This window comes from Papio anubis, chromosome 9, assembly GCF_008728515.1.
Source record: "Papio anubis isolate 15944 chromosome 9, Panubis1.0, whole genome shotgun sequence".
NCBI classification, from domain to species: Eukaryota; Metazoa; Chordata; class Mammalia; order Primates; family Cercopithecidae; genus Papio; species Papio anubis.
In genome coordinates this window covers 72,301,938-72,317,666 of record NC_044984.1, presented here as the reverse complement: position 1 = coordinate 72,317,666, position 15,729 = coordinate 72,301,938, and the positions used below count along the sequence as shown (strand labels likewise).

At 32.8% G+C, this 15,729-nt stretch overlaps 1 protein-coding gene across 11 annotated transcripts in view; it reads right to left on the bottom strand.

Moving 5' to 3' along the window:
- Positions 1 to 15,729, bottom strand: part of NAV3 (neuron navigator 3) — a 946,218-nt gene that overhangs the window by 246,121 nt on the left and 684,368 nt on the right. For all 11 annotated transcript variants that reach the window (XM_021923304.2, XM_031651088.1, XM_021923300.2 and 8 more), the window contains one exon: positions 1,166 to 1,238. In XM_021923304.2, the coding sequence (XP_021778996.2) occupies positions 1,166 to 1,238 (73 nt within the window). The remainder of the gene's footprint in view (positions 1 to 1,165; positions 1,239 to 15,729) is intronic.

Sequence of the window (15,729 nt, the reverse complement as noted above, 5' to 3'; positions counted from 1 at the left end):
TAAAATGACCCTCTGAGTTGTTCTATTTCCTCCCCAAATATTTCTCATAGTTTCCGTCATATTGAAGAGTTGGCTTATCAATCTGAGGCTACATTGAGAGAGTGTTAATATTCTCCTATAAACCTGAAAGGTTTTGTTTAAAGAGTTTTTTTAAAATTATTGTCTTATTATTTTGCATGTTTAATTAATTTAGAGAGTAAATTTTGAGCATTCATATATTTTTAAAAGATGAATGAAAATCAATAAGCTTATATTAATAAAGGTTTTTATAAGGAAGAGACACACAAAATGAATAAATGGCAGCAATTCTAGCCTGCCTTTAACTACTTAGCAACATATTATCCTGGGGAATTTTATTCAAATGTTATTCTAAGTTACAGAACTACCAGTTAGGTTTGAACCTGAGCTTCTTGGCCATTGAATGTGTAATTTAATTATATATTATAACATGTAAATATAAAAGAAATTTAAATATCAGGTTTCTCAAGTATGGCAAATTTTATCTTATGTGTGGCAAGCGTTTGCCAACCTTTGCCACCTTTATATGTGAAAGTAAAATAAACTCAGGAAAAGATAAACATCAAAACTTGTACAAGTTTTCCCCATTTTGCTATCTTTCAATTTTAATGATGATCTTTTGAATCTTTAATGATTTAAAACATTTATATGTAACAGTGATGAATGCTGTTAGTTCTAATTATTTAATACTTCATAGTGACTTATTTAAACTAACCAACTATTTTGACTATTTCTACCAACTTGAATAGATTATAGAAATGGTATTAATAAAATAATATTAAGACTTAATTAAAATATTTTACCTGTATTTATGTCATCCAACATTTATGTAATTATCTATTAATCTACTTAAGAAATCTAATTATACTATAAACTAGTAATAACATAAAGATGTTTTGTTGATTCACACCTCTCCCATATAGTTGGTTATGAAAAGAATAGTTCTGGCAAAATATGGAAAACATTTAAATACTTAAAGCACATAGTAATAACCATTACATTTATGTTTCAGTTGTCTTGAAGACTTCACCAATTTCTTTTATCACATTAAGGAGCCGTATACTCCAATGTTACATTTCTTACATTATAAAAAATAATTTAAATACATTGATGCCATTTGTGACAATTCAGTCATTCTTTTTCTTACCTTCAGCAGATAGACCTTGAACATTTACCCCTCTGGCTGCTAGAAAACTAAGGCAGACATCAACATTTTCAATCTGCAACATGAAAAGCAGTGAAAAAGCAACTTAGGGGATTGTATTTTAATAAATGCATGTGCCAAAATGAAACCAGAAAGAACGATAAAGAATGAATAGTTTACATTCATTTCATACTAGAAGTCTTAACCAGACTTTAACTAGAATTATTTTGGCTAATTGCAGAATGAATATAAAGCTTTCATTGTCCAGCTGGTACTTACAAACAATTCATAAAGGCCTGATCAAGAATGGCATTCTTGCAGATTAGCAACCCACCTACTTAACATAAAACTGGATCTTGTACTTTGCAAATAAGTCCCAGTGAAAGCATCCATACAGACTGAGATTGTTGCATGTGTGTCTTAGAATGTTAGGATGTGGGTAATTTAAATTCAACCAGCAGTATTTGTTAAGTACGTCAAATGATAGACGGAGAAAGGATTGATACAATATGAAAATGAAGATATTTTCATCCTAAACCTAGCAAATATTTATTTTAAAAATTATATTTGTATTTCTAGAGGTGAATAATCTGCTGATTAAATATATGTGCTGTCTTTGCTATTTTAAAAGGGTGATTCCCGTAGCGCATTTTTGTTGGTTTGTTTTTGTTTTCGTTTTTGATTTTGAGACAGAATGTTGCTCTGTCACACAGGCTGGAGTTCAGTGGTGCGATCTTGGTTCGCTGCAACCTCTCCCTCCCGGGTTCAAGCGATTCTCCAGCCTCACCCTCCCAAGTAGCTGGGACTACAGGTGCACACCACCATGCCCGGCTAATTTTTTATATTTTTATAGAGAGGGGTTTTGCCATGTTGGCCAGACTGGTATCGAGCTACTGACCTCGAGTGATCCACCCACCTCAGCCTCTCAAAGTTTTAGGATTACAGGCGTGAGCCACTATGCCAGGCCCCATGACTTTTAAATCGTTGGTTTCAATGTGATTACCAGTTTACAATCATTTGGGGTGAGAAGAAAAAAAAAATTGATCATGGCATTATATAGCAGTGACACAGCTAAGATTCGTAAGAGTATAGAAAGCTAAAAACTTCCAATTCTTTGTGATCCATCTCCCTGGATTTGGGAGTATTCTATAAATATTTACATTCTACAGTAAAGATGAGATTTAAAATTAATAACTTGGCAAGGAACTATTGTCTGTCTTACTAAATTCTCATCAAAAGCTATGCATGAGGACACACACACAGAGTTCTGCCAATGTCCTCCCCAGCTTAGCTTCATAGTAAGGTCAAAATGTCTCTTAAAGAAAATAAAACGAAAAAAATAGATTCAAGAATCTATCCTTATAAAATAGAGAAACTATTTCTGTTCCTTTAAAATAGCAATTTTGTACAAAAAATGATAATATACAATGATATGCTTTTTCCTTAAAAATGACCACAGACAAGATATACTCATTTATTTTGAGGAAAAAAAGTCATATTAATTAACTTCAAAGTAAGTTTTACTGAATTTATTCTACTGAATAAATAATAGAGTTGAACGTGCTGAATATAACATAATATAATAAATCTTATTGTTCTGCCGATCAGCATCTGAATATCCAACGAGGTGATAGTGCTGAAACATATATTAATTCTTTCCTTTCTTCATATTTCATTCTGCTACTAGCTATAAGATTATATAAGGAAGGAAAGGAGGAGGAACAATAACAAGGAATGAGGCAAATTGGATGTTCTCTATCCATCCACAGTGTTCTTTTAAATGTATTTCTTTCAGACCTACTAAAAATTAGTAAAAGAAAGATGCCAAATAATTATTGTGGCCTAATATTAAGAAGGATAATGTGATGTAATATTTTTAAATGTTTGCAAGAGCAGTCCTAAAGTTCTTGATTTCAATGCAATTATATGCCTTTTATAGAAAGAAGGAAGATTTCTGACCCAAATGCGATTTGCTACAAAATGTTAATAGGATATTATTACCTAAAATTTAGTTACTCATATTATACATGAACAGGTTAGCTCATTGAAAATCCAGAAAAGGTTCATCGAGTCTGTAGCTAAGTTTGTAAGATAATTTTTTGTCTACCATTTAACCAGCATATAAAATAACCTGATTCCTAAATTGTGTGTTAGACACAACTCTTTCTTTCATCTTGTACCACAATCAGAAGGGGAATGTGAAAGAGAAGAAGGAGAAGGAGAAGGAGAAGGAAAGAAAGAAGAAGGAGAAGAAGGAGGAGCAGGGGAGAAGAGGAGGGAGGAAGAGGAAGTGGGGGGGAAGGAGAAGGAGGAAGGAGGAAGCAAGAGGAGGAAGGAGGAAGCAAGAGGAGGAAGGAGGAGGAGGAGAAGGAGGAGAAGAAGGAAGGAGAAGGAAAGAGAAGGAAGGAGGAAGGGAAGGAAGGAAGGAAGGAAGGAAGGAAGGAAGGAAGGAAGGAAGGAAGGAGAAGGAGAACAAAAACAAACGATCGATAATACATTCTTTTTTATTTTCAAATCTATTTATCAGGAGCATTCAATCATTTTTACTATTCTCTCATAGTCATTCATTATGAGGACCGGCAATTTATGATAGTTATGTTCCCCATTATTGCCTGAGTAGCTGGGTAATAGCAACAGAATAAGTACTTGAATATAGTTTCCAATATGACTATTAAAGGCTAGTTCATTAAAGCTCATTTATTTATTCAACATTTATTGTTAAAATTAACAATTTACCAAAATTTATTTTCTCACAGTGTATCAGCATAATAAACATGACTTTCAAGAAAATAATACCTTTTCCCCACTTAATTCTAGTCTTTCTATAAATTCAATCACATTTGTTAGTACATACTAGACTATATGTTTTATAGTAAAAATAAGTGGTTTTAACTTGTTAAATGTCATTTATATGGTCGCTTTCTCACCAGAGTCATACTTTTGAGTGGATTTTTTAATGATAAAATAACATTCTCTGGTTAATAATTGTATTTCAATAAATTCTAAAGATTTTATCATTCCTGTTTCTAATATAGATTTCCCCTGAACATCTCTCAGTTATTAGAAATAGACCTAGTACAAACACCGTTTTAATTGCTTTTTTCCATATTAAATGTCAATTTTTCTATAAACTAAAAACCTCTAAAACTTTTTGGTAACTTACAAATAAATAAAAGTTATTTTACCATCAAATTGAGCCAAGTAATTGTAATCTGTTTTATTTTCCTTCATTATTGTTTGAATCGGATATCAAACAAACTATCAAATTCAAATCATATTTTAACACCAAAAATTTGGGTGAAATTTTAATTAGAATAACTTCATGTACCTTAATATTTTCTAGAATATTGACTGTAACCCACAGCAAGAAATAAATTGAATAGCACAACCCAATATGCTTATACATAATTATAATGGAGTCAAAGTTTCATGGAATAATACTTTAGCTTACTAAATACAGGTTACTGCGATGCTTCCTAGTGCACTGTACTGTCTTCTGTTTAGTCTATTTAGATGTTGCTTAAAATCTACTAGGTGGATTTCAGGGTCCATTCATGGAGGGTAATCCACTATATTGAAAACACTGCCCTAAGAAGACCAGGGCATTGCCATGCCTACAATGACTCTTTTCTGGTGGGATTTGTAGCAGGTGGTATGCAGTAGGGGGCATATTCAAGAGTAGCAACAAGAGTAGTGAAGGGACAGTGAAGGTCATGAGAAATGGTCAGATTCTGGATGTTTTCTGAGATAAATTTATGGGAAGATATGGCATTTGAGAGAAAGAGAAGAGTCAAGAATAACTCCAAGGATTTGGGCTTTAATCACAAGAAGGATGAAGTCTCTATCCACTGAGATGGAAAAGATCATGAATGGAAGTAGGAAGTTTCTTTTTTGACATGTTGACTGGTCCATCAAACATTCAAAAGGAGATGGTTAGTAGGCAGTAGGACACACAATCTGGAGTTCAACTGAGAGGTTGGAGTGAAGATCTAAATTCAAATTTTTTGGTGATGTGAATGAAATCTTGAGGGTGATTATCAACAAAAGTGTATAGACATAAAAGAAGAGGAACAAACACTGAGCCTTAGGAGATTATCATTGGAAAGAAGAGGAGGAACCAACAGAGAAGAGTGAACAAAGCCACCGGAAAGTATGAAGAAAATCAGGAGAGGATGGGGTACAGAAAACCACTTGAAGAAAGTATTTTAAGGACAAGAGAAAGACGAGCTCTATCAAAAGCTGCTAACAAGTCACGTAAGACAAGAGCTAAGAGTTGACTATTAGATTTAGAATTAAGTAAATTAATTAATGAAAGTTGCTCATAATAGTGCTTATCAAATAGTAAATGCCCAAATATCTAAATTAAATATTAAAGTATATCTTATAACATTGTACACAAATTAAATATTAAAGTATATGTTACATATTACATGTGTGTGTGTTTGTATGTGTGTAATGTATACATAGATGACCAGCCAGAATATAAGCTTCATGATGGTTCTTTTTTATTCTGTCTATATGCTCTCCCCAGTCTATTTAAATCATATATATGTAACATATATGTAATATGCGTTACTTATATAACATATATTACATTACATGTATGCAATATATTATATATAATTTAATAATATATTACATGTTATGTAATATATTACATATATAGTAATATAAAGATATATATTACAGATATGTAATATATAATCTACACTTTAATGATATACATTACATATAGTAATGTAAGTTATGAAAGTATATATTATAGTTAACATATTACATACATGTCTTATACATGTAATATATACATATGTCATATACACATATATTACATACATAAGAGATATATTATGTATGCACATATTAAACATATTTATATTAAATATATAATATATTTATATTAAATATTAGTATATTTAATATATTACATACATGCATATGTATAATATATACATATGTGTATATTGCATATATCATACAGATATGTAATATATAGCATATACTTTAATACTTTAATAATATATTACATACATAGTAATGTTATTAAAGTATATATTATGTATTTAATATATTACATATGTCTTATACATGTAATATGAACATGAACATAGTAATATATATTATTAAAGTATATATTATATATTTCATATATTACATAGATGTCAGACATGTATATGCATGTATACATGCAACATATGTATATTAAATATATATTTATAATAAATATCAATATTAATACATTACATATATGTATATGTGCAATATATACATATGTGCATATCACATACACATATGCATTTTTATTACATATATGCATTATATATTATATGTGTATATATCATACATATGCATATATTACATGCATGACACATATATGTATAGTATGTGTGACATAACATATACTTTGATTCTATATTACTATATATGTAATAATATAATCATGTATGTATTGATGATATGTAATATACATTATTAAAAGTATATATAATAGTATATTACATACATTACATATATATTACAGGTAATATATGTTGTATGTTATTAAAGTATATATCATTATATGTATTACATATATATTAAAGTATACATCATGATATATATTTAATGTGTTATATATGTATATATATTTATTTATATGCGTGTATCTATATATATGACTAGCCAGAATGTATACTGTCTATTGATTCTTTTTAATTTTGTCTACTGCTCTCTCCCCAGTCTAAATGTATGACTTAGGTGATCTACAAATAATTTCTGAGGAAATAAATGAACTACAGCAAGGATAATATAGGGTTTTCATGCTTGAAGCAGTCAAATAAAAAAGAGAAATAATTAAACCCTAACTGGAAATAATATTAGTAGTCAACTTCATTATGTCTCCTGAACATTGACCCAGATGAGCTGACTTACTTGTATGACATCCTTAAGCCTCTCCTCTGAAATACTTGAACTCGTCTCTGCTGGTGGGAGCTGACGTCTCTCTTCTCACATTTACCCTCTTACCCCCAGAACCTCACACCATGGCCAGGCACAATCAATGCTTAATGCATTATTGTTGACTATCTGAATGAATTAATAAATTTAGACATAGCATCAGTTATAAGCTGTAATAGCATTTGGCCTGCTATATGTTCAAATTTTAGTTTTTGGTCTTTTTTTTTTTTGTCGGGATAGGGAGGAAAATACTACTCTGGAGTAGAAAAGATGTTGATGAGAGTAGAAAACCAAAACCTGATCATAACCGGCAAATTAGTGAGAAATGGAAATGCCAAGGGATTAGTCAAGTTTTGTGTTTTCAATTCACATTTAGAAAAATCAATAGTTCATAAAAATAGAAATGATGTGTGGGGAAAACTTGTTACCATTATATTTTGGGATTAATAGAAATAAATGATTTCAAAAAATTCCATGATGGTGGGGCCCATAATAATCATTTTAGCTGATTTTTTTCAATTTAAGAAATAAAAATTAAAAGCAGATAATATGAATAATTACTTAGAAGAGTCATTTAAATTTTACATGTAAAACACTTAGCACAATACAATGTACATAGTAGGGATTCAATAACTCAAAACAACAAAAAATGTCTACTGTTATTATAAAAGTTTTTAATATGAATGGAGGGTAATGATGCTATAATGGTATAAATGATGCCATTTCACATCATAGCCTCTTTCACTTTTGGTATTACACAGAGTTTCCTAAGAATTATCCGTATCCCAGTAAACTCAGTTCCCAAATTTTTAATCTAGTATTTCTTAAACTCTACTACACTTAAGAATTAACTGAGGATCTTTTAAAACCATAGATGCCCAATTTATACCCTCATAAGTTTAATCAGAATGTCAGCAGATAGGAGCCAGTTTTTCAGTATACATTACAAATCCCCAGGTGATTCCAATTTGTAGCAAAACTTGTAAATTACAACTTCCAAATATATTCTTCAAAGAAAGTAACTGCAGATAATTTCAGTTTACTACCATGTGGTTGCAGGAATTGCACTGCTCACACTAGAGTAATACATTATAATTTTCTTATTTGGACCATAATACTATATAATTCATGTGTTATTCCTGTGATATTAAAATATATTCCTTTGTAGCAGTAATACAAAGAAATTCATTATTATTTCAACAGACACCATGTTTATCAATTGGCTCAGGAAATAGTCACACATCTGTAGCTTACGGACAGTCACTCTCAGGACGTTTACTTGCCTAATTATTATGTTAGGCACAATTTCATGTCAAGCATAATTTCTTGGGCCCTTTTTTTCTACTTGTGGTTTATCTTTTATTGGCATGGAACACCTACTTTCCCTTCCTTTTTCATGTTAAATTTTAAGCACGGCTTGATAGCTATAAAAATGTTGGCTGTGTGATGAAAATAAAATGAAAAGTTTCTGAGAGCTAGAGCCAGTCATTATTTTCAGAAGTATCCAAATGCACAGACACATTGAGCCTTGAGGTTTTGGGATTTCATCAAAATAGTTAATCTTATCATAATGCCCTAAAGAAAAACAGTTTTGTTAGAGTAATTCTTCAAATAGACTGTTATTTTCTTTATTACAGAAACACAAATGTCATAGAAATTGGTCCATATTTTTAGAATTGAGTAGTTTCTACATACATAATTAATATTAGCATCCTGTAACACTACCGGTTTTTCATGTTCTGTCAAGCAAACCATTTATTTATTCATTCATCACACATTTATTAAACTTATTTTATGCCTGAAAATGTGCTCTGTGCTACAGAGATCAATTTCAAAACACGATTTTCATGTATTCTAAAGAGCACTGAATTATTTCAACTACTCACATAAAAAATTGGGACAGAAATTTTCAAGGCAGAATTTTTCTGATTGTCTATTTTCATAGTTGTGTGTTTATACTGACCCTTACATATTTGCTAAATATGAGCATGTCTGATTGCTAAATTACAAATTGGGTTTCAAATGAGAAAAGGAAGAGTTTCATCATCTTCACATATGAAAACTCAAGACACTTACAAGTATATTTTTAACTACACTTATTATTTTAAACCTGAGAGTTAACATGCGTTCTCGACATATAAACCATAGAGTGTGTATTAGAAATACTGATATTGGCAGGGTGTGGTGGCTCACGCCTGTAATCCCAGCATTTGGGGAGGCCAAGGCAGGCAGACAACCTGAGGTAAGGAGTTTGAAACCAACCTGGCCAACATGGCAAAGTCCATCTCTACTAAAAATACAAAAATTAGCTGGGCATGGTGGCAGTCATCTGTAATCCTGGCTACTCCGAAGAGACTAAGGCATGAGAATCACTTGAACCTGCAAGACGGAGGTTACAGTGAGCCGAGATCATCCCACTGTGCTCCAGCCAGGGGGACAGAGTGAGACTCTGTCTCAAAAAAACAAACAAACAAAAAAAACCTGATATTTATTAATTTCAGGGATGAATAAACTATTCTAAATATGTAGTGCTCTTAATCAGCACAGCTCTTCATTGAACTCATACATTTTAAGCTATGTGTTTTATTACAGCCAGCCTTTTAGCATTTTTTACTGCAAATATAACCTGTTTCAGGACATGTAATTAGAAGCATCTATCACAATATTAACAAAGTAATATCTTGTCTATCCACATATTTTTACACTTACTTATGGATAGTTAATGAACATTACAGTTTGGTACTAAATATCAAGATATGATTAATAATCTCCTATAGTTTGTGATTAAATCTAAACCATGGCACAACACTTAACACCGAGTAATTAATTCATTCAGCAACTATCAACTGTTTATTATGGTCAAAGAGCTCTGCTCAATGGTGAAGGGATATAAAAATGCATGATAAGATCTTTGCCTTTGTGAGCTTGTAAAATAGCTGAGGAGACAGAAAAGATTCATAAATTGTCATAACGCAAGGCATAACACGATAAATTTCAGAGAATTATAAATGACTCTGTAGAGCAGCGAGGAGAATGGAGTTATCAATTTCTACTACAGATATGGAGAAAGCTTCACAGAAGTGTCATTTAGACTTAAAAGCTAAGTTGGGGCTGGGTGTGCTGGCTCACGCCTGTAATCCCAGGCCGAAGTGGGTGGATCACCTGAGGTCAGGAGTTTGAGACCATCCTGGCCAACATGGTGAAACCCCGTCTCTACTAAAAATACAAAAATCAGCCAGGTATGGTGGCGTGTGTCTGTAATCCCAGCTACTCTGGAGGCTGAGGCAGGAGATTCGGCTTGAACCCAGGAGGAGCAGTTGCAGTGAGCCCAGATCACGCAACTGCACTCCAGCCTGAGTGACAGAGTGAGACTCTGCCTCAAAAAAATAAATTAATAAAAAGCTAAGTTGGATTTTATATAAGGTTAGACAAGCATCAGAAGGAGGAACAGGGCATACCAACAAGAGCAACTATAAGGAAAACTGTTCACAAGGATTCTTGAAAATTGATCGCTCCAGTCCTTAACTTCTGCAATTATGCTTATAAAGTTGACTTTGACCTGGGATTTAAAACATTGAGTTTCCCATTGGACTTAAACCCTGCTACAATGTAAAAAGCTAAATAATCATAAACCATATAGTAGGTATAATGCCTCAAAGATTTATTTCTCTCTCCATAAGAAATGCATCCAAGTTAGAACATGGCTAAAGTGCTAGATATTGCTGTTGCCAATCATACATAGAGAATGTCTGGAAAAACATAAACCAATCCTAACTTTGGATATTTCGGGAAGGTAGATTCTTTTGTGACTTGTGCTATTTTTGTGAACTATACTTCTCATTTTTCACATTAAACATGTAATACTAGTGTCATTACATAAATTAAATAAAATTTCAATCAAAAAATAGATAAGATGGTTTAGTTTGAGCAAATGCCAATCCTAACATTGAATACAAATAATTACATAGAATTTATCCTAAGATTTTAACTAGAGATAATTCTTTTTTCTGGAGAGTTAAAGTAAAATACAGTAATATTTTTGCTTTGGTTAAAATTTGCAGGATGTTTGTTTTCCTTCATTCATTTAAAAATTATTGGTTCGTTGAGATACTTCCAAGCCCTAAAAAATATATAGTGTTATAGAGAAGGGAGGTAATTCCAATTTAATGCAATAAATACTATTATCACAGAGACATAGACTCCTAGAAAAGAATGCAGAAGGGTCTATTTCTTTTTTCTTTTTTCTTTTTTCTTTTTTTTTTTTTTTTGAGACAGGGTTTTACTCCCATTGCCCAGGCTGGCATGCAGTAGCACAGTCTCAGCCCACTACAGCCTCCTGGGCTCAAACGATCCTCCTGCCTCAGCCTCCTTGCTAACTAGGACTACAGGTGTGCACCACCATGCCCAGTTAATTTTTGTATTTTTAGTAGAGATGTGGTTTCACCCTATTGGCCAGGCTGGTCTTGGACTCCTGACCTCAAGTGATCCACCATTCTCGGCCTCTCAAAGTGCTGGGATTACAGGCGTGAGTCACTGCGGCTAGCCAGAAGGTCTATTTCTGATCAGAGGTCAAAAAGACTAGGAAAGGAGAAAGTTATTAGTAACTAAGACATACCTAACATAGTAACAAAGATATATTATTTTGAAGTTGTCATTACTATACCAATATACAATGATAAAAGTGTTGATCAGAGAACTGAATTGATATGCCCAAGGTCACTCCAAGCCCATGTTTCTAACCCCCACATTTTGCTGCTTTAAGGGAAGCCTGAGTTAGTCCCTGAGAGGTTAGGAAGGGTTTGCTGAAGGAGAAGATGTGGAACGAGGTGAACGCGGGAAGGAGCTATATGTGAACTGGTCACGGTTGAGAAAGAGCATAGGTTGAGGGATCTTTTAAGGGATCAGAATAGCCAGGAATATTTAATTGACTCTCATTTAAGTCTTTCTCCACAACTTCCCATTGTGTACTATTGTGAAACTGCTCAAAAGGTTAGCAGCCTTCAAATCAGTTTGAAGAACATGGGTAGAATGCGTCAGGCAGAAGGGACTCCAGAGCACGAATCCTGAAATCTGGAGAAAGACAGTGGCGGGAGATAAGGCCACAGAAATAAGTAGGGGCTCAATGAGGAACATCCTCCATGCCTTGCTAAGGGTCAGGCTTGATCTTAAAGATCAGAGATCCAAACATGTGTTTTAATCAAAAAAGGGAAATGATCAGTATTGCAATGAATACATCCATTTAAATGACCACACAGTACATACATAGATTTATTAACAGATAGTAATAAACATTTCACAAATCAATTTTTACTCATATCTGAAATACTCTCTAATTTTAAAAAAATCCTATTTTAGTATATTTCATTTTTAAATTAAGTTGTAACACACTAACTCAAAAGATACTATGTGAGAAAGTTGCAGTTTTAAAAATCCTATCATGCAGGGAAAATGATTTGGAGCTGCTCTATGTTCTCCTCAACCATTCAACAACCAAATACAGGAAGGAAGTTTACACAGAGTGGTAAGCAAGTATGCTATTTACTCCATATACAAAACCCTTTCATCTTCACTGTACATTTTAGTAAAGTCGATATTATTTTGTTTGTTCACTAGAGGCTCAGAAAGATAGCATAGCTTATATAAGCTTACGCAGTTATGAGGAGCAGAGCCAGAACTAAAACTTAAACCTGTCTTTCTGCAATGAGCTTGCTCTTCTGCCTCATTATGCTTACTACCACTATAATTTAAACATTCTCACTAAGCTATTCCCAGCCTCTGACTCAGGCTTACTACACAGTTGGAAGATGGCTAGGAAATAGTGCCAGGTACAAAGAAAGTAGGGGATCAAAAAATATTTGGTTGAATGTAAGAATGAACACTGTGTAGTGTAAAGGTAAAGTCGGAAATGGGTATGCAAAAATCCACTTGTTCCACATATTTCATAAGTTCACAAGTTGAACTACTTGTATATTCTCAAATATCCAATGCATTTTATACGTTAGTAGATTAACATACAGAATGGTTGATGTGGCTTCGAGTAAAAGAATACTGGCATCCACCATAAGTTAGAAAAGGAAAGGAATGGATATCCCCTACAGGCTCTGGAAAACAAACAGTGCTGTTGACACCTTGATTCCAGTCCAGTGATACGGATTTCTGCCCTCCAGTACTGTGAGAAGTTAAATTTCTATTGTTTTAAGGCACCAAATTGGTGGTAATTTGTTACAGAAGCCACAGGAAACTAATACAAGGATCTACTCAGTAAAGCAGTAGAAATCAAAACTTTGGCAAGCCCAAAGGTGAGCAGGGATCATTGTGAGCATGCATAATTCCAGGCCTTGTCCTCTGGAAATGTGATTTGTTAAGGGACAAAATTGCTAGGGACAGAGAAGATGAGAGGTGCAGTTTAGTTACCCCTGTGTCATTGCAAAGCAATGCCTTGCAGGCTTTCCTTTCCCATCTCAAATGTGTCTGTGTTGCAGAATAGGGAGAGGAATAGGGGATATTAATTGGGTTTTGCTCTTTGATTTCTGTTTGTTTATTTGCTTAGTTGATCCGTGATTAGATACAAGGAGTACATTTATTAATTAGGTCCTATAGTGTAATTAAAAATTTTGCAGTTAAATAAAACTAGATTTGCATCATGGTATTACAATTTTCACGATGTAAGAAACTGAGAAGTTTTTACTCTCTCAAAGCTTCAGTTTCCTCATCTGTGACGTGAGCATGAAAAGAATTCAAGTTCCCACATCAACATATCATGTGAGGATTAAAGATGCTTATAAATAGCTTGGCTCCATACTAGGTAGGTGTGGGTGTGAGTGTACACACACACATATATCCATACTAGAAATGGAGAAGGGTATATTCAATTATTTATATGTATAGGTACTCTTCCTAATATGGAGCTAAGCTCTATAAATTCATGTATACTAGAACAGAATTGTGTGTGTATGTGACTAGCTGTATAGACATAGATATGGAAAGTTCCTGAGGATATAATCAGATAAAATCTTTTTCAATTAGTAGGTTCAAAACCCTACTATTCTTATTTAACTTACTTGATAATTGGAGAATTATGAACATCATTTAATATTTTGTATCAGTTATAGGTGATATTAAATCCTCATTATAAACTACAATTGGCAATAGTGTTATACATATAACTTATTAAAAATTACATCAGTATTCATTGACCTGAAGATACATTCTTTTGTTTTTTAATAAATTTCCGCTTTTAAGTTTGTTCCAGAAAACAAAACCAAACAAGGGAATTTATTGTTTTATTATAAAGTTATTAAACTCTTCTAAACCTAAAATATGTATGTATATAAAGAGCTAAAGTTACATAAAACAACTTATTATTTGCCAAATTCATAATTTTACCATAAAATTTATAAATCATTATTTGTCTCACAAGACCACTCCTTCTCCCAGTTTCCTGAGAGTTTATATCCCTGCCACAGATAGAAGAAACAAGTATAATATTGAAGAATAATTCTTATTTATATTGCAAGTTTGGGCATAGGAGAAGGAGAAGGAGGGGAGCCAAATAATTTTTTTTAGAAAGAGCAATCTCAATCAAAATCCAGGAAGTTATTTTGTGGATATCAACAAACTAATTTTAAACTTTATATGAAGAGTCAAAAGACCTAAATTGCCAATAGAATATTGAAGAAGTACAAAATTGGAGGACTGACACAACACAACTTTACAACCTACATGAAGTAAGTCATGTAATCAAGAGAGTAATCAAGACAGTATGGGGTTGGTGAAAAAATGGGAAAATAATGAGTGGAACAGAATAGAGAGCCCAGAAGTAGACCCAGATTAACACAGTCAATTGATATCTGAAGAAGCAGCAAAGGCAATACAATGAAGCAAAGATCACCTTTTCAACAAAGAGTGCTAGATGAGCTGGACATCTACATGCAACCAATATATGAATAAAAATAGACACAACACTAAAGACATGATGTATAATATAAATAATTGATAAGCTGGACTTCATAAAAATTAAAAACTTCTGCCCTGTAAAGCACAGTGTCAAAAGAATGAGAAGACAAACCACAGATTAGCAGAAACATTTACAGAAGACACAGTCATCACCCAAAGTTTACAAAGAACTCTTAAAACTCAACAAGAAAACAAACAACCCAACCTGGTTTTTAAAACTAGAGTCAAAGACCTTAACAGATACCTCACCAAAACAGATAGAGTGAAGACATATAAGCATATGAAAAGATGCATATTTCCACAACATATGTCATCAGGGGAATTCAAATTAAAGTTACAATGAGATGCTATTACAAATCTATTAGGATGGCCAAAATCCAGAACACTGACAATACCAAATGCTAGTGAGGATGTGGAGCAGCAGGAATTCTCACTCATTGCTGGTGGGAATGCAAAATAAAACACTTTGGAAGACAGTTTGGTGGTTTCTTATAAAACTAAAAAAATGTCATATGATCCATCAATCACACTTATTAGTATTTACCCAAAGGAGTTGAAAACTTAAGTTCACACAAGAATCTACCCATGGAAATGTATAGTAGTTTTCTTCATAATTGCCAAAACTTGGAATCAACTAAGATGTTCTTCAGTAGCAGAATGGATAAACTGTGGTACATTCA